This window comes from Anabas testudineus, chromosome 24 (assembly GCF_900324465.2).
Source record: "Anabas testudineus chromosome 24, fAnaTes1.2, whole genome shotgun sequence".
Classification (NCBI taxonomy): domain Eukaryota; kingdom Metazoa; phylum Chordata; class Actinopteri; order Anabantiformes; family Anabantidae; genus Anabas; species Anabas testudineus.
In genome coordinates, this window is record NC_046632.1 from 17,325,538 (window position 1) to 17,347,225 (window position 21,688).

General features: G+C 40.6%; 3 protein-coding genes and 1 long non-coding RNA gene across 7 annotated transcripts; 1 reads left to right on the forward strand and 3 right to left on the reverse strand.

Moving 5' to 3' along the window:
* Positions 1-249: 249 nt before the first annotated feature.
* LOC113149107 (muscle M-line assembly protein unc-89-like) lies at positions 250-3,645 on the reverse strand. Of its 2 annotated transcripts, XM_026340958.1 has the most exons (7): positions 3,521-3,645; positions 2,630-2,944; positions 2,025-2,318; positions 1,796-1,912; positions 1,436-1,461; positions 1,125-1,196; positions 250-814 (listed from the first exon to the last, which is right to left on the reverse strand). In XM_026340958.1, the coding sequence occupies exons 1-7, from the start codon at positions 3,564-3,566 to the stop codon at positions 707-709; spliced, it is 978 nt and encodes a 325-aa protein (XP_026196743.1). In that variant the 5' UTR covers positions 3,567-3,645; the 3' UTR covers positions 250-706. The 2 variants fall into 2 exon arrangements, with proteins under 2 accessions (XP_026196743.1, XP_026196744.1); XM_026340959.1 differs by lacking the exon at positions 1,436-1,461.
* Positions 3,646-5,761: 2,116 nt separating this feature from the next.
* LOC113149110 lies at positions 5,762-8,563 on the reverse strand. 3 transcript variants are annotated; one of them, XM_026340969.1, is made up of 4 exons: positions 8,308-8,562; positions 7,441-7,752; positions 6,785-7,083; positions 5,762-6,708 (listed from the first exon to the last, which is right to left on the reverse strand). In XM_026340969.1, exons 1-4 carry the CDS (start codon positions 8,351-8,353, stop codon positions 6,685-6,687), a joined length of 681 nt encoding a protein of 226 aa, XP_026196754.1. In that variant the 5' UTR covers positions 8,354-8,562; the 3' UTR covers positions 5,762-6,684. The 3 variants fall into 3 exon arrangements, with proteins under 3 accessions (XP_026196754.1, XP_026196753.1, XP_026196752.1); XM_026340968.1 differs by having other exon boundaries at positions 6,790-7,083; positions 8,308-8,561; XM_026340967.1 differs by having other exon boundaries at positions 5,762-7,083; positions 8,308-8,563.
* Positions 8,564-10,923: 2,360 nt separating this feature from the next.
* On the reverse strand, positions 10,924-20,964 carry flvcr1 (FLVCR heme transporter 1). The gene is made up of 10 exons (XM_026340872.1): positions 19,839-20,964; positions 19,402-19,546; positions 18,778-18,918; positions 17,965-18,032; positions 17,170-17,273; positions 16,460-16,570; positions 15,200-15,305; positions 14,929-15,040; positions 14,763-14,830; positions 10,924-13,229 (listed from the first exon to the last, which is right to left on the reverse strand). The coding sequence occupies exons 1-10, from the start codon at positions 20,535-20,537 to the stop codon at positions 13,131-13,133; spliced, it is 1,653 nt and encodes a 550-aa protein (XP_026196657.1). The 5' UTR covers positions 20,538-20,964; the 3' UTR covers positions 10,924-13,130.
* On the forward strand, positions 17,280-19,874 carry LOC113149047. The gene is made up of 3 exons (XR_003297540.1): positions 17,280-17,473; positions 19,481-19,586; positions 19,753-19,874. It is a non-coding gene; the product is annotated as an uncharacterized LOC113149047 (long non-coding RNA).
* Positions 20,965-21,688: the final 724 nt, after the last annotated feature.

The following is a 21,688-nucleotide window of genomic DNA, read 5'->3' on the forward strand; positions in this document are numbered from 1 at the left end:
CTGTGACATTAACCAGCTCAATACATCACATTTGAAGAACCTGAGAAAATGTGTTCTCAAAAATCAGTATGATAAATGTACATTTCAATGTAATTTGTTTTCTGTACTGGGTATAAACATGTATCTGAACATTTCACAGCTGCCTGCACTGATGAGAAATACAGAAAATGTGATGTAAGATCTGTGGCACATCAGGGAGGAACATGAAACTGTCACATCACGAGACACGTCCGACTGTAGCTGCTGACATGTAATGATAATGTTTATTTTTAAATGTGGGATATGACCAACAGAAAAGCTGAAACAAGCCAGTGCAGCAAAAGGATTGTTGTATGCATCCAGCTGTAAATTCCAAATACTCCAAGTGCTCTCTTTTTAGTTTGAGTTCTTCATCACAGGGTTCAGGGATGTGTCTCATATTAGTAGCTGACTCTCAAATCCCAGATGTCGGTTTGTCACCGAATGCACCTTGACAGAGATTCAACACGGCCCCAATATTCACATTTCTGTACGATGACATTGTGTACAAATACATTTCTGTACAAAATTAGACTTGTGGTCGTTCACAACGTCCTTATCATCAGAATAACTAACTTAATGCTGAGCAAAGCAAGAGTCCAACACACGCTAGAAACAGCTGTCTGCTCCCTGACAGATGTGGGTTTTTATAAATACACACAATATCATACGTCTCAGTTCCTCTGATTCATTGCTGTTTGCTGACACAGCTGTAGACGTGGCTGGGATCATTCTCTGTTTCTGTCTTCATCACAGTCATGATTGTAGAATAAGTCACTTTCTCCTCCTCTTTGGCCTATGAAGCATAAAGCACAAGTTTTTAAATGGTTCAGCTGCTGGACGTCTTCACAACACTTTTAGTGCTGATATGGATTCAGTTCAACATTCAAAAAACTTTTTTATTCCAGAGGGAAGTTTTGCCCAGTTACTCTGAACTCAGACAGAAAGAAATAAGCACAACCAGAAAAGATCCACACCATTACAAATACAGAATAACATCCATACAGAGAAACCCAGTATATATACAGAATATGTAAGATGGATGAAAATGGGTCAGTAATTAGTCCAGGGTGGAACAACAACAACGTCTGTTTCTATTCCCTCACCTGTTTCTTCTGAGAGGCCTTCTGATTATCATAACTGACAGTGATGTAGGTCAGATTGTTCTCTGGTTCGTCCTGAGAACAAACAACACATAAGAACATGATTAAAACTGTTTGCATCGTGTGCAGGAGCTCTGCTCAGTGACGTGTTGCAGGATAAAGACAATTTACTGAGTGATACTGATTAATATCAAATGTGTGAATCAGCCAAATCTAAAGAACAGAAGAGAACAGAACTTATTATTGACTGTAAATATAGTAGGAGTTTGTCTCCTTCACTCTCTTAGATGTATTTGAAAATAGATTTCACTCACATGGAGCTTGACTGGTTTTTGCAGATCTGAAATAAAAGGCTAAATTTTAACCATCAATCTTCAAACATCATCATTCTTTAACTAACTTAGTTTTCTACTTTTGAGTAGAGTTGACATTATCACTTACATTAATCACAATACACTGCAATAACAGTAAATGAATGATGGCTCTGAGTACTTAAAAACATGGCTACAACAACCAGTGAAGTTTAACTGGTCATTTATGAATATTTAGGACAAATTGATCAATGACAGAAGGAGAATGTTGTTTTTTGTCTTTTGTCATTGCCTGACATCATTTCACTGTATTTTCTATTCTCTATTATCACATTATATTTAAATACATATTACTTCACTCACTCTCTGTCTCTTTGGTTCTTTTCCTATATTTGATGAGAACAACAGTGATGACAAGCAGCAGCAGCAGCAGCACCACCACCCCGACCACTGCACCGACGGTGATGTAGACATAATCATCTGCAGTCAGATAGAAACGATCCAACGATCAGTTATTGATAACTGAGTCAGATACAGTTTTTGGTTTTATCATCTTAAACTACTTTTTCTTAATGACTGTTTGTCATCTCACGTTTGAAGGCAGGAGGATATTCAGCCTCTATCTTCACACCGTCCTCATCAACAAACTGACAGGTGTATCTCCTGTTGTGACCTCTCTGATGTTTTACAGTCAGAACAGAGACACAGCTCATCTGTCTAATGGACTCGTAACCAACACCTTCACCTCGCAGCACAGTTCCTGTCTCATCCACCCAGCGGATGCTGTCCTGTTTACAAGGAAGCAGATCTCTGTATGTGGACAGAGAACACTTTAACGTGACTTCGTCATCCCTGTTTGGATCAACGTCTGGTGGAGACGGAGAGACTGAGAGAAAACAAGTGACAAATGTTAATTCAGGTGAAGTCAGAAACTTTACTTTATGTTTGTCCTGTGGAAAGTGACTGTGACTTACATCAGAGTGACTACTCTGAGTTTATAACCAACCTTCTTCTCCCTCACTGTCAATGCTATAGGTCCCACTGCTGGTATACATATATATATATATATAATCCCACTGCCACCATGCTACTGGAGCTGACTGACTGAGGTTGTAAATAGAGACATGTTGAAAAGACTGAGTTTGACACAAAACAATAATAACTGTAGAATTCCATCTTTAGTTTTTAGACACTCACTTGTCAGAACACTAAGATAAACAGCTACATCACTGTCAGCGGGCTGACTTCCCAGTCGACAGGTGTATAATCCAGCATCCTCAGCAGTGATGTTGTTGATGACCAGAGAACAGTCAGTGTTCAGACTCAATCTGCCAACTCGAACTGAGCTCGTCACAACTTTTCCATTCTCGACTTCAGTTTCTGTTTGAGATGTAACTCCATTATAAAGCCAGGTAATCATAGAGCAGCTTGTGTCTGAGGGTAATTTACAGGACAGAACGGCTTCATGTCCAGGTGTATAGTAGAGATAGCTGTGTTTTACACTGGTCCCCGCTGCAAAGAAAAGAACATGTGCAGAAAATAAATGATGAATGTGAGGATTTGATTTGATTTCATATATTTATTTTCAATAACATAAACTGTGCAGCTGATCTGTTGACTTGCGCCACCTAGTGACTGACTGAGGGAAAGATTTTCTGTTACGTCTCAATTCACTTTGCTTGATCAGCTGCAACCTTCCAAAAATAAACTTAGAAAATAAACTACAAGTAACCACAAGTAGTAAACTGTGGGTAGCTGACATGTATATAAATCATATCATGTATATGTGATACCTTGAGCCAACTTCATATATATCATGAGGAAATCATTTGTCTAGATAAATACTCTGAATTTAGTACTAAATTAATCCACATTATAAAACACTTGTTATTTCATTCCCTGCTGAACTCTGGATACACTCCAGAATTTAAACAGGTCACTAGTTTATCACAGTGACCTGTACATCAGGAAATTCATGACATTGTTCTTAGTCACACATTTTTCCACTAGCTTGTATCTAACAGTAAAGGCAGTGTTGTATTTCTGTAGAATGATGGTTAATGTTGAAATAGAAAACTTGAACTTTACCTTCGAACTGAAGAATAAATACGAGGATTAATTCCAGCACAACCATTCTGTTCCTCTCTTTACCGACGATGTTGTATAAGTGTCTTCTCTGCTACAGATCTCTGTGTGATCGTGCAGTTTCCTCTTTGTGGTTGATTTTTAGAAAAAACTAAATAGACACACAGGATCACTTGCTGCCCAGTTCTTTGCAAGTCCAGGGTGACATCACGTGTTGTTTCTGAACAGGCTGCATTAAAAGACACAATTTAAAGATACATGACACAAAACAAAATCCACATACGGGGCATTTTACCTCCTGTGGTTCACTGGAGTGACAAATACAACATTTTATACAACTGAAGTGACTTGATGGAGCACTACAGAGGCCCCAGAAAGATCATGTATTTAAAAACGTCAGGGCCAGGAGGCAAATTTCATTCTGATTATTTCACACAGTGCATCCTCAGTTTTACTATTATTAGCAGTTTTTTTTTTTTTTTTTTTTTTTTTGTCTCCTTCAGAGAAATTAAATGATGAAATTTCCATGTAGTCATTTTAGTGTGTGTCAAAAGAGGAAGTTGCAGGTTTATTAGGAAATTAAAATGAGAATGACAAGTCAACCACAAGAGCAACTTACATTGACACGTACGTGTGAATCTATTGAGACGGACATTTGTGCATTTACTTTAACTATTCAAAGTACAACTACAGTGAAAACCTGGAAGCTGAGGCCTTAAGCTGTGTCAGCCAAACACTTTGTACATGATCACTATTAAGTTTTCAGTCAGTCACACGAATGCCAACCATGGCACAGGCAAATGCTAAAGCATACACTTCCTGTATCTCTTCACTGTTGTTTTAAAGACTGCTGGCTGGTTGTTTCACATCATATCTATTCACAATATGAACCCCATCTCTCACCCCATCTGAGTATGAAGACCTGAATCCAAACCAAAAAGTGACTTTAAGCTACATTTAAACAGCATCTGAATACTTTCCTTCGAAATGTGTCCCTGAATGTTAGTGTTGATTATTCATGTTTCAATCAATAGTTTAAAAACAACTTACTCCAACAAGCCACACCAGTGTTGTACTGTATTTGCTACTACCATTTATCACACTCTTCAACAGAGATGGAGGATGATGATGAGGATGGAACAAGTGCAGCACTGGATACACACAGTATTAGCAGGTAGAACATTATGAGCCTGTAGAGAATCAGCAGACATGTTGTGTAACAATATCATGATGGTAAATAATAATATAGTTAATTGTGTCTCTTTAAAATACAGTGGATGAATGTAGTGTTTGTGTTTGAGCTAATGGGAACAAGTAGGTGTTTAAAGTGACCATGAACATGTGGTGTGACAAGTGAAGCAACAGTGACACCATCAGTTAATCTGCAGTAGGTGCAAGACGTGTGCTGTGAGCAGCCTGAGATGAGAGGTGACGTGAAAGATCTGAGGGTGGTGTTGAGTAACCTGAGAAACCTGATCAACTGTAAAATGATGACGCTGTTCTAGAACGAAATGTTCCACTTTACTGTTTCCATGTGTCTGAACTGGAATCAGTTCAACTTTATCAAACACGTGAACTGAGGGGCAACAAAAGTCTGGACACTAATAGGCCCACAAAATAAATGTAATTTAATTTTCTTATATTCAATTGTCTGTGAGACAAGTTCAACATCTGCTTCAGTGTGAGAAACAGCAGAGTGGCTCTCTGTCCTGCACATCACCAGCACACTACACGGCTCTGGATGTTTTGGGGAAGGGAGGGTTTGGAGTTCTGGTTAAATGCTTCAAACAAGACTCCAAAGAGACGGTGGCTGTAGAGATTTTAGAAAAACACCAGAGCAGCAAAGAGGGAGGTGAGTTTATTATTTGATTAATTGTTTTATTTTACATTACAGTACATACTGTACAGTTATCACATAGACATTTTTATTAGACTTAATGTAAATGAATAGAACGTCTAAAAATAAAATATTGATAGTAATATCTACTCTGTTTCTCAAGAGACTCTTGTGAATAAACCTTATTTATTGGCTAAGCTGGATGTACGTCCTTTGATTGTGGGGTTTCATAGGTTTGGATGCTGAAGAACCTCATGAACCACAAACTGGATCAATATAACATTATTCAGTTCCACGAGTCATTTGCACTGACAGGAGACATGCACAGGTGTTTGAGATACACCTACACCTACATGATGAGGAGTCATGTGGCTCCTCTTCAGTTAGGAGTGATCAGAACTTCATCCAGCAGGTAAAACATCAGCTCAATGGAAGCTCTGTCAGATTTTACCTGTGGTACACACAGGTGAATCTAACTAATCACTTCTCTTCTAGCTGGCCACTGCACTGAATGCTCTGAAAACCACTGGTATGATGCACACAGACATTAAACTGGACAATATAATGCTGGTAGACCAGCAAAGACAGCCTCTCAGCGTAAAGCTCATTGATGTCGGCAATAATCCGATCTGAAGCCCGTCGTAAGGGTTTCATATCAAGCTTGCCCCTTCAGGTGAGCAGGACACTTCAGAAACAGAGCAACGTTGCTAATTGCTGTGTTCCACTTTCAGATCACCAGAAATTATCCTGGGGGCTCTGCCTACAGAAGCCATCGACATGTGGTCGCTGGGCTGTGTCATAGCAGCAATGCTCGGAGTTTTTCTTTTCCCTTGATCCTACAAGTGATGCTAAAAATAGATCCAAGACAGAGGATTACACCCAACAAAGTCTTCAGTCATCCCTTTATAACCAAGAGCCACCTGACCGGTACCCAGCAGTAAGTCTGTCTGGTCCTGTGGTAGGTTTAATAATTATTACAACAGCAGTAGATGATTAGAACTTAAAAATAATAATAGTTTACATGGAACATTCTGTTAATTGGCTATAAAGTATGTCCACAGTTAATGAAAGCTATGTGAAAAGGTCAGAGGTCATGACTAGCAGGTGTCTTCTAACGTCTCCACATAATGATGGAGACACCTGCCTGGAATCAGGATTGTTGATTAGTTTACTATAAGAGCTGTTTTTAATATACAGCCTGTAAACAGGGATTAGATTAGATTATTTTTGTTAATCTTTTATTGTGCATGTCGTCTGTGTGTGATGATAAGAACAGTGATTATAATCATCAGGATCAGTCCTACGACACGCAGAGTCAACATGATGTAGCTCAGATGAGTCCAGTCTGTAGAATCTGTGGAACATGGTTTAAGAAATAACATTAAAGTGCAATAAGTAATCGAACAGTAAGGAAAACGATCATCTCTCACCTCACCTGTGAAGGCAGGAGGATATTCAGCCTCTATCTTCACATCGTCCTCATCAACAAACTGACAGGTGTATCTCCTGTTGTGACCTCTCTGATGTTTTACAGTCAGAACAGAGACACAGCTCATCTGTCTAATGGACTCGTACACAACACCTTCACCTCGCAGCACAGTTCCTGTCTCATCCACCCAGCGGATGCTGTCCTGTTTACAAGGAGGCAGATGGCTGTATGTGGACAGAGAACACTTTAACGTGACTTTGTCATCCCTGTTTGGATCAACGTCTGGTGGAGACGGAGAGACTGAGATAAAACAAGTGACAAATGTTAATTCAGGTGAAGTCAGCAACTTTACTTTATGTTTGTCCTGTGGAAACTGACTGTGACTTACATCAGAGTGACTACTCTGAGTTTTTTTAACCTCCCTTTTTTTTTCTTCCTCCTTTCAAAGCTGAGAGTGAAGGTCAGTAGCAGGTCAGTAAATAAAGGACTGGTTTGGTAAAGGACCACAGTGTTATTATCCTATAAGTAGGTCATCTTTAAAGACGCTACTGGAGCTCAATGACTGAGGTTGTAAATAGAGACATGTTGAAAAGACTGAGTTTGAATCAAAACAATAATAACTGTAGAATTCCATCTTTAGTTTTTAGAGACACTCACTTGTCAGAACACTAAGATAAATAGTTACATCACTGTCAGTGTCTCCACCCCATCGACAGGTGTATAATCCAGCATCCTCAGCAGTGATGTTGTTGATGACCAGAGAACAGTCAGTGTTCAGACTCAATCTGCCAACTCGAACTGAGCTCGTCACAACTTTTCCATTCTCAACTTCATTTTCTGTTTGAGATGTAACTCTGTTATAAAGCCAGTTAATCATAGAGCAGCTTGTGTCTGAGGGTGATTTACAGGACAGAACGGCCTCATGTCCAGGTGTATAGTAGAGATAGCTGTGTTTTACACTGGTCCCCACTGCAAAGAAAAGAACACGTGCAGAAAATAAATGAATGTGAGGATTTGATTTCATATATTTATTTTCAATAACATAAACTGTGCAGCTGATCTGTTGACTTGCGCCACCTAGTGACTGACTGAGGGAAAGATTTTCTGTTATGTCTCAATTCACTTTGCTTGATCAGCTTCAACCTTCCAAAAATAAACTTCAAGTAACCACAAGTAGTAAACTGTGGGCAGCTGAATAGTATACAAATCATATCATGTGTCTGTGATACCTTGAGCCAACTTCATATATATCATGAGGAAATCATTTGTCTAGATAAATACATTGAATTTAGAACTAAATTAATCCACATTATAAAACACTTGTTATTTCATTCCCTGCTGAACTCTAGATACACTCCAGAATTTAAACAGGACACTAGTTTATCACAGTGACCTGTACATCAGGAAATTCATGACATTGTTCTTAGTCATACATTTTCCCACTAGCTTGAATCTAACATTAAAGGCAGTGTTGTATTTCTGTAGAATGATGGTTAATGTTGAAATAGAAAACTTGAACTTTACCTTCGAACTGAAGCATAAATACGAGGATTAATTCCAGCACAACCATTCTGTTCCTCTCTTTACCGACGATGTTGTATAAGTGTCTTCTCTGCTACAGATCTCTGTGTGATCGTGCAGTTTCCTCTTTGTGGTTGATTTTTAGAAAAAACTAAATTGACACACAGGATCACTTGCTGCCCAGTTCTTTGCAAGTCCAGGGTGACATCACGTGTTGTTTCTGAACAGGCTGCATTAAAAGACACAATTTAAAGATACATGACACAAAACAAAATCCACATACGGGGCATTTTACCTCCTGTGGTTCACTAGAGTGACAAATACAACATTTTATACAACTGAAGTGACTTGATGGAGCACTACAGAGGCCCCAGAAAAATCATGTATTTAAAAACGTCAGGGCCAGGAGGCAAATTTCATTCTGATTATTTCACACAGTGCATCCTCAGTTTTACTATTATTAGTGGGTTTTTTTTAGTCTCCTACAGAGAAATTGAATGATGAAATTTCCATGTAGTCATTTTAGTGTGTGTCAACAGAGGAAGTTGCAGGATTATTAGGAAACTAAAAACAGAATGACAAGTCAACCACAAGAGCAGCTGTGTGGATTAAAGTACAAATTAAAAAGTGACACATCAACGCTGCCATTAATTTATAAGATAAGATAAGATAAGATAAGATAAGATAAGATAAGATAAGATAAGATAAGATAAGATAAGATAAGATAAGATAAGATCATTCTCCTGATTTACAAAAGCAACGGGCAGCCCTCAGAGAGCAGTGTGGCGCTGGACAGCGTTGGGAAGTGCAGTAGCACCATATATACAGAGAGACATATACAGATCTAAGACCTATACTGTCTGTGTACTTGTGATCTTATTTGAATCCAGATATTGTAATATATTTCACAAAATGTCACCCAAATTTGAAAATGTATTAAAACAGATAATTTTCAAATATATAAAACTAAATATTTGATTGCAATAACAAGTCATGTGACAGTGATTCTTGCATCATTTACAGTCGAAAACAAGAAGCAGTTATACATAATAATTTTATCTCAAAGCAGATCTTAGATCACGGATCATACCTCAAATGATAACAATGACATTGGCTCCTTGTTACTTAGTGCTGGATTGTGTGCGAGCAGCACAGTAGGTTCTTACATTTTCATAGTTTACTGTGCTGTGGCAAGGCCAGACTGAGGTGGTTTGGACATGTTCAGAGGAGGGATAGTGAGTATATTGGTAGAAGGATGTTGGAGATGGAGCTACCAGGCAGGAGGACAAGAGGACGACCAAAGAGGAGATATATGGATGTTATAACAGAGGACATGAGGTTGGCTAGTGTTAGGGTAGAAGATGTTCATGATAGAGTGAGGTGGAAAAGGATGATTCGCTGTGGCGACCCCTGATGGGAAAAGCGAGAAGAAGAAGTTTCCACTTGGAGACTTGATTCAGGTACTCGTTAGCTGCTGAGTGTACTTTCATCTACTGTTATCTGTAGCTTCATCATACGATGCTGCTCAAAGATGTTAATTTAACACCCTGACAATTGTGACATTGGTGCAGTGTGGGTACACAGTACAGTACAGTACAACCTGACAGAATGTGTTGAAGTGAAACAGCAGTGCCTTTAAAAAATGCCTTTGCTGGTTTCCAGACCACAATGACAATGTGGTTATTAATAACTGTTCCCTGTTTTCATTCTGTGTGTGTAAAACACTGACACTTTAGAGTCAACATAAAAACACTGAAAGATGTTGGTGTAAAATGTTTTATGTTTATGATTTTACTCTTGATTTTAACAGAAATGTAGAGCGAGATGTCATCTGCATATAGAGAGTTTCCAATACTGATGCAGACCAGTTGCACCAACATCACACAAAGTGAGCTGCTTTGAAAATGATTTAAACTACAGCACTTTGACAGGTAACAATTAACAAACATACATAGTTTTATGTCAGTGAACAGTACATCCAGGATTAAAGGTTAGAAAATATTCTTTTGTAATTAACCATTTCGTAACTGCACTCAGTGTCATTCACTAGAAACTGTTCACAAATTAATCAGAGACATCAGTGCTGTAGAGGAACTAAAAACAGTCAAACATTCCCACACATATACAAATTAAATATTTAAACTGGCTTCATAAAAGTAGAACCAACAAGTATTTTCAAACAAGAAAAAAATAAAACTGCTTGTGGAGCATATTGTATGTTGAATGTAAGAAATGGATGTTATGACAAAATACAGTAAAGTGCTTCTTTGCCAATATTGTACAGTTAAGATGGCAAAATATTCTCACGCACTTCTTTGAGATGACAATAACTCATAAAACATCACTAAACCAGAACAGAAGCTGAAAATGTTGCACTCACTTTTTAAAATTTATTTATTTATTTAATTTAAAAAGTTTTGTCTTAGTTTGACTCATGACCACAATTTATGTGTTTACATTTAGTTTTATTAATCTACGTAATTCAGCAAAGTAACAAGTAACTATAACTTAAGTTAACAAATACCTGTTCTGGAGTTGTACAAACTAATCAGAAAGTAGCAGGAAATACTCAAATTCCAAATTTCAGTACAAGAACTAAATGTAAAAAGGGTACTTGAATACAGTATTTGAGTACATTTAGTCAGTTACTTTTCATCTCATGTTTTACAAAGGTTATAGATCAAATTAAAACAATAACTAAACAACTAAAAATGAGTGAAACAGATTTTGGTAGTGTGTCATACTGTGCATTTCTCATGCTCTTATTTTGTCAAGTTTCACACTTCCTGTTTGTGTTTGGATCGAAATACAATGTTCACATACAAGTAAACAAAATGTAAAATTTTTGATTTGGACAGTGGTAAATAAAGCAACAGAGAGCAAAAAGTCCTTCGACAAGTTCATTTTTACTTGACAGAAATAAAATGAACATGTATATTTGAAAGTATAAATTAACACAGACAGAACAGAAGACTTTGTGCTTCCTTGTCTCTCTCAACTTGCTCCGTTACTACTGTAGAAACCCCACAAGATGGTGCTAAATTCAACCTCACCTCTCACTGGCAGCAGCTTGAGTTGGTGGAGACACAGATTCTCACTGAGCAGAAGTCAACATTAAAAACAACATACAAAACTTGTTGTGCGTTTGTTTCTTATTGTGCACTGAACTCAGAACATGTCCACATTCTGTTTGGTCCATAGTTGTTTTGTAGGAAATCGCAGCTCATTTGTGTTGTGAGGAATCTACTGTACAATTATTACACACAGCATATTCTATCGAACTACAGCAGACAGGTTTCTTCTCCTGTAATGTCATAATTTCTTTAATCCTAGTCAGTCTGGCACTCGTTCATTTGTTAAAACTTAGTGTGATGGCAACTATTTCACATTTAGACTTAATAAAAAAATGCAATGGATACAAGAAGCTAGTTAATAAATATTATTAATATATTATTAATAATATATTACTAAAGACCCAGAAGTCTAATACCTCACATTTAAAAATAGAATTTCTTTAATAAAAGAATAATTAACAAACTGATCTTAACGAACCTTCCTTCACTTCTGCTACTCTCCATCTGTTCCTCTGTGATGCTGAATCAAGGGAAGGAAGAGACAGGAAACGATCAGGGATACATCTAAACTACACAAAAGCCAAAATCAATTAACGGTTTCGCCTCAGTCGATGGACATCAACAGAGTGACAGAGCCAGGTTATCCTGGCGGTGCTGAGCTGTTCTTGTTGTGCCAGGTAGGCACAGTCAGGCACAGTGAAGGAATTCAACTCTAGAGTGAATGTATCCCAGCAAACAGAAGGTTCAGTAGCATGTAAACCTGTGTCAAAAAGAAGCTGCAAATCAAAACCCATGAGACTGTCAGGGTGAGTTTCGATGTGATGTCAGCTGTGTAAGACGCCTCCTTGTACTTTTGGCCCAACCTCCTGGGACTGTTATATAACTACTGCGGATGTCCACCTTCTATTGTGCAAATTAAAACGAATCATGCTAAATAATCTGCAGCTGCTTCGAGTCTGTATGAAATGCACGCAAACCAAATGAAGTAGACTCTCCAAATTCAAAGCCCCATCAACAGAGATTCAGAGTCAAAGTGAACTACAGCTAAACTGGAATTACTGCCACAACCACTATATGTAAAGAAGGAACCAAATGTCCCATAGCTAGAACTCATTTCTACTGCAGCTCAGATCGTCATGCAGTCATTCAAGTAAACTCAGGAACCGCTGGGCCTGTGCAGATGTGTGGAGAACAGCTGCAGTACAAGTCAGACTGGTTCACTTCCTCCAGGACACTTCTGACAAGAACAAATCAAAGACTTCACCTGGTGCTGCGATCCCTCTAGAGGCCCGGGGATATTTTGTTTTAGCTACAGCACTTTGTGATGATGATGATGATCCAGGAATTAGATGCAATTAGATTCACCTAACATACAAATAAAGTGCAGCGGAGTTTCTTCTACTTGTCATTAATTGCATAAGTTTTACTCGTCCACAATGAGCTCGGACCCAAAGTTATGTAAAATTCATGCACTTGTCTGTGCAAGTGATCCTTCTGCAGAGGGGGAGTTTTAACCAACACTCTCCACCACATCGTTCACCCACTTGGCATGAATTCACTTTAAGTTGTGGCTGTGCTTGGTTTGGCTTTACTCCAATCCAAACCTTCCAGCTTTCCAATTATTTACGACATTATGTTTGGCATGAAAGTCAGTCGCAGCTTTAGGTGCTTCACAGAGTTCTGTGCCAACATGTTTCCCAGGGCAGCGCAGAGAGCTTCTTGGTTCTCCTGCTTTTTGGTGTCTGTGCAGGGTCACACTGAGGTTTCACGAGAGAAACTGACTGATGGTTCCAGCTTGACTCCGTTGGCTTTCTTCTCTGAAGGGCAGTCCTCCGGACACTTAGTAGGAAGCTAGAACAGAGGAGGAAAAATACATTTAAACAATCAGCAAACACTCCCTGTGCCTCCGAAGAGTAATAAAGGAATCAAGGACAGGTTGTTTCTGCTGTGAACAGAGTCCTAAATAATAAAAGACCTGGTTAGACAATCAGATCACCTCTTGCTGAGCACTTACTGGTATTTGTTTCTGAATTTCTAACTAGAGAAAAATGCAAATTTGTTCCAAAACCTTCTCCACAGTATCTCTACATATAGTGAATCTGAGGTGAGACACAGGCCGTGTGGTTGTACAGTCATTCTTTATCTACAACACATTTTTTCAGTTATCTTTCAGTGTGTAGGAGTTACCAACCCAATACACCAAATAAGAGGATTCCAGTCCAGATCTGGACCAGTATCTGATCTGCTATCATGTCACATGACATTTGAGCCAAGACCACAGTTTGAAAAAACTGAAACTGCCTGTTGTCTTGAGCATGAACTCAAAAATGGACGAGTGAGACCAACTTACTGAGGAATGACTGGACACACAAATAATCACTCAGTGAACCTGAGCAGAGCACAAGACCAGGGTCCTTAATTTTAATAAACTGTGGGGATGTAATAGGCAGAATATCCCTAAAGGCCAGACATAAGCTGAGTAATGGTCAAATCAATTACAGAACTAGAGCAGACAATAATCTTCATTCTCAACCATGAACCGTGAAACACAAAACTAACTGATGAACAATTCACACCTGTGTCTCTGGTCTTTGCATCTTCTGTGCCCAAGAACACAGACTTGATTACATAACAAATGTGTCCACAGCTGTCAAAGAAATGCCTTTAGTGTTCATAGTCAGGAGATTTAACCTGTGACAGCACAGATATTTGGTAAGTGAACCTTTAAAATGAAGACTGTAGCAGAGCCAGATATTTCTATTAATAAAAATCTGAAACAAGTCTCCAAATGTGTTCAGAAGTGTAGAATTTGTCTGAACATACATAAATCCTTCAAATGCAAATAGAGAGTTTTCAAGCTATTTTCAAATTTTCTATTTTGTCGTTCATCTTGTAAACCTTAAAATAGTTTGTGTGAACTCTCAGGAAAATGTCTGAGCTGAGGGAGAAGAGGACAGTGAAGATGTACTCTATGAACTGCCTTCTCTAAAGGTCACAAGAACTGTAACTCAGCAGGATGGTGGGAAGGTGGAATAAAGACTGATTGAAGAGCGCTGAGGCAGATTTAACGCCCTGCCTTGCCTGAAGAATGCTTGGATGAACACCTTCAGAAATCACTAGAGATAATCAGCTGGTGATGAGGTTACAGGATTTTCTAGCTGTTTCTGTTTGGGGGATAGTTTTTATGGAGCAGTTCCAAAGACGGGAGGAAAAGACTTAGTACCCAAACTGAAAGAGGACTCTGTTCAGGGAAAGTAGAGAAACGTTCAAGAATCTGTCTCGTTATAAAGAAGCCAGTGAGAAGAAAGTGCCAACCAGGGATGAACCCGTCACGCTACAGGGACACGAACGAACGACGGACTTTCCCACTTTTTGTGAACTTACTGCTTGCAGGTGGTTGCTGTTTGCTCCCATGTTGACGTTGTGTCTTTTTAGTTCTGACTTGATTAAGGCTGAAATAGACAACAAAAAATTATTACATTTCTAATTCCAGTTCGACACACACAAGTTAAAACGTGCACACACACACACACACACACACAGGGCCTACCAGTGAGCAGTGTTCCAATAAAGATCCAAACACAGAGGAAGATGTTTCCGATCAGTGGACTGTAAACTGTGGTCAGTTTGCCCTGAATCAGGGTGAAAATGATGCCAAATATCTGCAGAAAACACACACATCACATTAGATATCATCACTCAGATGGGCAATAACATCACTTCACCACAACCACACTCAAAACTGCTTTTTTATGATCAAATAAAGACTTATTGATGTTAAAGTTCTGCCGTAGGACACTTTGGAGGAACATCGCAATTACCTGAGCGAAAGCATTGAGGAGACCTGACGATGTTCCTTCAGACTCTGGGTAGGTGATCTCCACTCCAAACTCAAAGCCCAGAGGAAGGTAACCAGTCATGAAGAACCTGAAACACATGTTTGACTGATAAGTCACAGGAATTAAGAGACTAAATAAAATGGAACAAACTGTCTAGTTGTTTAAATATGATGACGCTGCCGCACAATGTTCATCCATAAACTGAAATCTCTACATCCGAGAGACACTCAGAACGATATAAGATCAGAATAATATGAACATGTGATGTCACAAAACCGTCCGTGAAACTTGTAATCAGAAAAGGTTGTGTGTTATTTTATTTGTGAGGATGCTCAGGCCCTTCTCCTTCAAAAACTGAAAGTCATATCACATTATGGCTTTTTACACAGAGAACTGTTACTCATGTTCTTAATCATCTCTGTTGACACATTTATTTACATGTAAACCTATCTACCTGACTATGGCAGGTGTGTTTAAACCTGCAACAATGACAAAGAGACACTGTGTTTCTTGACTGTTCCTGTAGTGTGCTGGTGTAGTTGCGAAATCAAAGCTGCAGGATGATGTAACTTAAAGGTCAGATGGTTAAAGATACACATGTTAGAAACCCAGAATCTGAGAGGGGAAAGAAAGGAACCATAACTTTACAGGTAATAAGAGGTGATGAAAGTTTTCAATAAAAGCACGAGGAGCAACAAGTCACTTTCCCTGCCAGACACCTACAAAAAGAATGATGGTCTATTTAACATATCAAACATTTATTTCTGGGTCTTTATGGAAATATCACACCATCACAAATCCAGTTTAATTCTATTTACATTACAACCTTTGTCTGTTTATGTTCTGCATGTACAGTTTTGCAGTTTTGCTACTTAAATCTTCACATGAATGTGTCGGCCGCTGCAGCTCTGTGCTGTTAATGGACCTAACGTGTGAAGGAGGGAACACGTTGTGCAAACTGTGCAGAGTCCTCAGTCTTTATGAGTCCTCTGACATAACTAGAGATGGTTTATGAGGTAGCGTGTAACATGTTGGGCCCCCTCCCCAGCTTTCAAGGACAAACGCTGGGACAATGTGATACTGTACAGCCTGGAAAGATAACAAAGCTGCACAACGTGTAATCTAAATATATAATATAATATAATATAATATAATATAATATAATATAATATAATATAATATAATATAATATAATATAATATAATATATAGCTTAAAGGGTATACTGATACTACAATCGTACCCAAGCACTCCAGCAGTGAAGAAGACCAAGTAGATGTTGCTGAGGTCCAGAGTGAAGGTGAAAACCACCATCCCTAGAAACGACAGGCCGTACACAATCAGAGTGGTTATCCTGTGAAACAGCAGCACAAACACAACAAGCAAATCATTTCCTCGTGTTCACAGATAAAAACCTGAAGTGTGTTAATCAGAGAAATATTTGTTACAGCGTTATCATCCTCGCCCCGCGCAGCATTCCTTTACCTCCCACTCGTCTCCCAATCACGATAAACAGATTCTCCTAATTACCTCTGAGTAGTTTAGCATTATATAGCATCGTCCCTCCAGCAGCACTGGCTGTGTTGAGTCAGAGAGTATGTGAACAAGTGTGGACGTGTGGGTCATCTCATTTCCAATCAACTAAATTCTTATTAAATTGTTATTAACTGTGTTAATATTAGAAAATATCTTCATCCAACTTTGTGGCAATGGTTCCTGTTTCAACATGACCCTGTTCCATAAAGACAGGTGCCTGCACAGATCCCTGACGACAACCCGAGACACCACTTGTTATTATGACAGACGTGAGATGTTTAATGGTAAATATTATCTTTCATTACTGTCCACCAGACTATAAAACATGTATTTAGGTCTGTATGTCATCATTTATTACATCATTTCTTCAGAATCTATTAGGACGTTAGCTGAGAACCAGCAGTTTGTGTGGCTTACTTGTACATCTTTGTGCGGTCCAGCCACAGCCCACAGAGGATGGAGCCGACCATCCCATCAACAACCAGGGTCAAACCAATCCTCCCAGCGTTCAGCTCCTGATTCTGAGGCCGAGAGAAGAGGATAAGAGATTTAGTGAGAACAAAGAGCTGACTAAAAGGCTTTAAATTCATCAAATCTCAGCAGAAACTCAAAGGTTCCCCCTGACATGTGGACTATAAGCCTGTCGCATGACATGGTGGCAGAGAGCTGGAAAATCATCTGACGGTTCAACGGAAAGAAAGTTTTACAAGTTCATGAAAGGGTGAGCATCTCTCGGTGAGTGTGTGATTGGGATAGTGTGAGTTCTTAAGAAAAGCAGAATGAACAAAGATGAAATAGAAAGAGAGAAGACAGGAGACGTGTTTTAGAGTGAATCGCTCTCTGTCTTGTGTCCCTCTGTCTGTGTGTGTTTGTCTGTGTGTGTGTGTGTGTGCTGACAGTGTTATGGTGGGCAGCAGGCATGCGTGAAAGCAGCTAATGAATTCAGAGCCTCAGACAATAAACTCATGTCTCCTCAAAGCCATCAGAAGTTCCTCTGTTCTTTTCTCTCTCCGTCTCGGCTCCTCTCCATCCACCATTCAGCCTCCACCTCTTTGTTTTTATGTACATTTAAAACCTGAACAGTGCATGAACACGTTGTTCAGTTTATTTGTAGTGGTCGATGCTCCAGTCATAGATTTAAACTGACTGTTTCCCAGGTGGGATCACGACATTCAAGATCTTTTCATTTCCTCTTTGACTTCCAGCTGTTACCTCATAGCAGGCCATGATCATCTGGTTGAGAAGTGTGGAGACAGAGTAGAAGGAACCGGTCAATATACCTGCACACAAACACAAACAAGGAGTCAGCAGAGGGTCCAGTTAGCTGCAGCACGTCTGTGATGTATACTGAGTGAATCAGTATACAACTTCAGCTTAAGTTGAATATGTCTGAGTTGGATTCGGATGTTTTCAAAGCAAATTCTACAGTCACCTACAGTTCACAGCCGCTTCCTGTCTCTCCCACACACGACTGCTCAATGTGTGTGTCTGCGTCTGATTGGCTGAGGCGTTTCAAAACATCTCCACCTTCAAACTCAAGTTATAGACTGTTGAAGTGTCTCAGAAACTGGACTTCCTGCTAGTTAGGTTGAAACCTATCATTACAGACAGCTCAAAGTGTGTGTGTGTGTGTGTGTCTGTCACCTATGGAGTTATGTGAAATATGTGACAGACATCACAGCATTTTCAACCTCACTCACTGTGCAGTGTTGTGCAGTACTGAGAGGGTAAATGTAGTGACAGTGCTAATAACAGTACTAAAGTAGCAGCAGTTGCACTAAATACCAACACGGACAGCAGAGATACAGTTGTGATATTAGTAAAAGTAATATTACTGCACATGAAGCACAAAGAAAAGCTAAATTACATTTCATACTGATCTATGGTTTTTTCCCCATCTCTCTCTGAAAACCTCTGGGACAGTGTCAGGACTCATTACCCTGCAGATCTTTACCTTGTACTGATGCTACTCTGGGAGATAAGATGTGTTCTACAGTAAATGTTACTGTTGGTACTGGTGCTCACCGTAGCTGATGAGCAGGAGGACAAAGGCTTTATTCTTTATCAGGTTGACGATGGACTGTTTGTAGGAGTAATCCTCAGGAGGACAGTCAGGCAGGACAGCCTGGGCCTGACTGGGAGGCAGCGGAGGACGGTCCTTTATGACTGAAGCAAACACAGAAACAGTAAAGTTTGGGTCATGATATACTGTTACAACCACGGATGAACAGACAACTGGTTCAGTTCACATAACAAGAATCATGTCTACAGTTGTGTTTTCATGGTCTCTGTGTGATACAGGATCAGGGGTCACGTCATCCTGCTTTTTTCTCCTCTGTCTCTTCTTGTGTTCCACATTTGAGCAGCAGTTTAAACCACAGCAACAGATTCAGCGCTGCGTGTTTGCATATTGTTTCGTGACTGAAACAGTCAGAACAGGTCTGATAAGGAAATAGTTTAGTCACCCTCTCCACCCACCACTAACTCCACCCTTTACTTCTGTTAAGCACAATACAACGTTGATGCAAAGAGCTGTAACCCTCAAAGCGTTGGACGTCCCCACACGTTTAGAAGTTCTCCACAAATCTATACAGTGCCTGTGTGTGTGTGTGTGTGTGTGTGTGTGTGTGTGTGTGTGTGTGTGAATACCTATAACTGTGAGGAGGAAGAGGAACGTGGAGACAGCGGCTGTGCCGTAGAACATGATGCTGATGTTGTGACCTGTCAGTTCAAGGTTACCAGGCGTCACAGGAACCAGAACAGGAGGCAGCAGGAAGCCAATGGCTGTTCCCAACTACAAACAAAACAAACAACACATCTACATGAACATCAGGGTGAGCAGCTCAGTAATGAAGCACTGCTGTTCTGTAATAATAGTGTTGAAACATGTTTTATGTCATAAATTCAATCATCTTCATAATCTTTATGTCTGTGGATTTATGGACTGCAGGATGTTATAAACTCCTCTATTACAGTTTATTTTATCATCTGTCTGTTCAGACTCTAACATAAAGTCATCGATCAGTCATCAATACTCATGGCCACACACACACACACACACACACACTAGTCGCCCACACCCTGACCTGGTTCCCCAGCACGGCCGTGGCGCACGCAGTGGAAACCTCCTGCGGTCCGAACCACACCGAGGCTAAGCGGGAGGGCAGGCCGAGGATGAACACCTGCGCCACGGAGCAGACGACCTGCGCGATGACGGTGACTCCGAACAGCTCGGGGCTCACGCTGGCGCACTTGAGCCATGCGCCGCCGCAGTTGAGGCCGGCGCCCAGCAGGGCCGTGAGGCGCAGACCTTTCCGATCCAGCAGCCAGGTGGCCGGGAAGATGAGGGGCACGTAGGCGACCATGTAGACGATGGAGAGCCAGTCTATCTTGTCATTGTCCACCCCATAATAGTCAGTGAACACGTTGGTGATGATGCTGTACTGGATCCACTGGAAGGCGTTCACCAGAGAGTACAGGCTGAACACGGTCAGCACGGCGAACCGGCGCCGGAACAGCCTCGTTTCTGGCTTCTCCCCTTCCTCCTCCCCCGCATCGCCTCCTCCTCCTCCTCCGTTGGGCAGCATCGCCTCTCTTTCATCCGGCGGGACCTCCTTCTCTTGCTCCAGCTCCCGCTCCGCGTCCTCCTCCGTCGCTCCGTACGTCGTCTCCGCGCATCGCTCGGCGGCTCCGTCCGACTCGGGAGGCTTCCCGTCGACCGTGATGTCGTCAGGTGCGCCGGCATCAGCGCGCAGATGCTCCTGTACGAGCTCTCCGGCGACCATGATGCGAGTCTGCTGTTTTATGTCTTGTTTTCTCCGCTGCTGCGTCGAGAGGTGAGAGGTGAGAGGTGAGAGCTAGGGGCGAAGCAGGAAGCGAGGAGCACAGAGCGGTTTCCTCATTCGGAGACTGATGCTTCACAGCTCAGGAGCCACTGAAATAAACCAGATCAGACTCGACACACGTTGAAAGAAGCTGCTTTAACGCTCCCTGCTCCGCTCTGCTCCTCCTGCTCCTCCTGCTCTCCACATCTCTGAGGCAGCATGCTGCGTCCTGCGCGTCTCCCCCTGGTTTCCTCTTTATCTTTTGTTCAGCCGCTGACACACGGCCTTCCGATGCTCATGAGCCAATAGAGCAACAGCTTGTACAACTGTCTGCTGCCGGGGTGTGAACGTAATCTGTGACCATGTGGAGGCTGAGAGGAACTACAGTGAGACATGTTATTACAACATCCACTCATTTAGATTAAAGTAATATAACACATCACATCACCAGTGGATATTGAACAATATCAATAAAAACACATTTAGATCTGAATTCTCTGTTGCTTCTTGTTCCATATCCTCCAGTTAGTCTGTCCATATGCTCGGGTCATTATCTGCTCTAATCCTAATCATTGTTTGACCCACTGGGACAAGCTGCACACTGAAGTCCCACAGGTGAGTCGCACTTCATATACAGGACACTCATTGAATTCCTTATTGGTAAATGTTGGATCTAAACATAAATCTGTATCTCCACACGGAGCTCTGATCAGGACTGGTCTGTAGGACACAAATCACCAAATGTAGGGTGTTAATATCTCTGTCTCAAGAAAATAATATGGAACATCATGATGTAGGACTTTGTAAGATAACAAGTTTGTGTATGTTGTGAAAGAAGGGGAATCACCCAGGAGACACTTTTATCTCCCTGGAGATCAGAAACACGTCTGCACACACTTCATGTGCTGCTCTTTGTGTTACCTGACAGAACCTCAGCCTGAGACGTGCACTTAGCTTCAGTGGAGACGAGCTGGACAAATGAGAATCTGCAACCAAACACTAACTGAGAGTTTAGCTCCGCATGTCCTGTGCAACTATACATTTACTGTACGATAGCAGAACCAGCTGGAGTCAGGGTGGTGCCATAACCTACAGCAGGTGTGTAGCAGCTG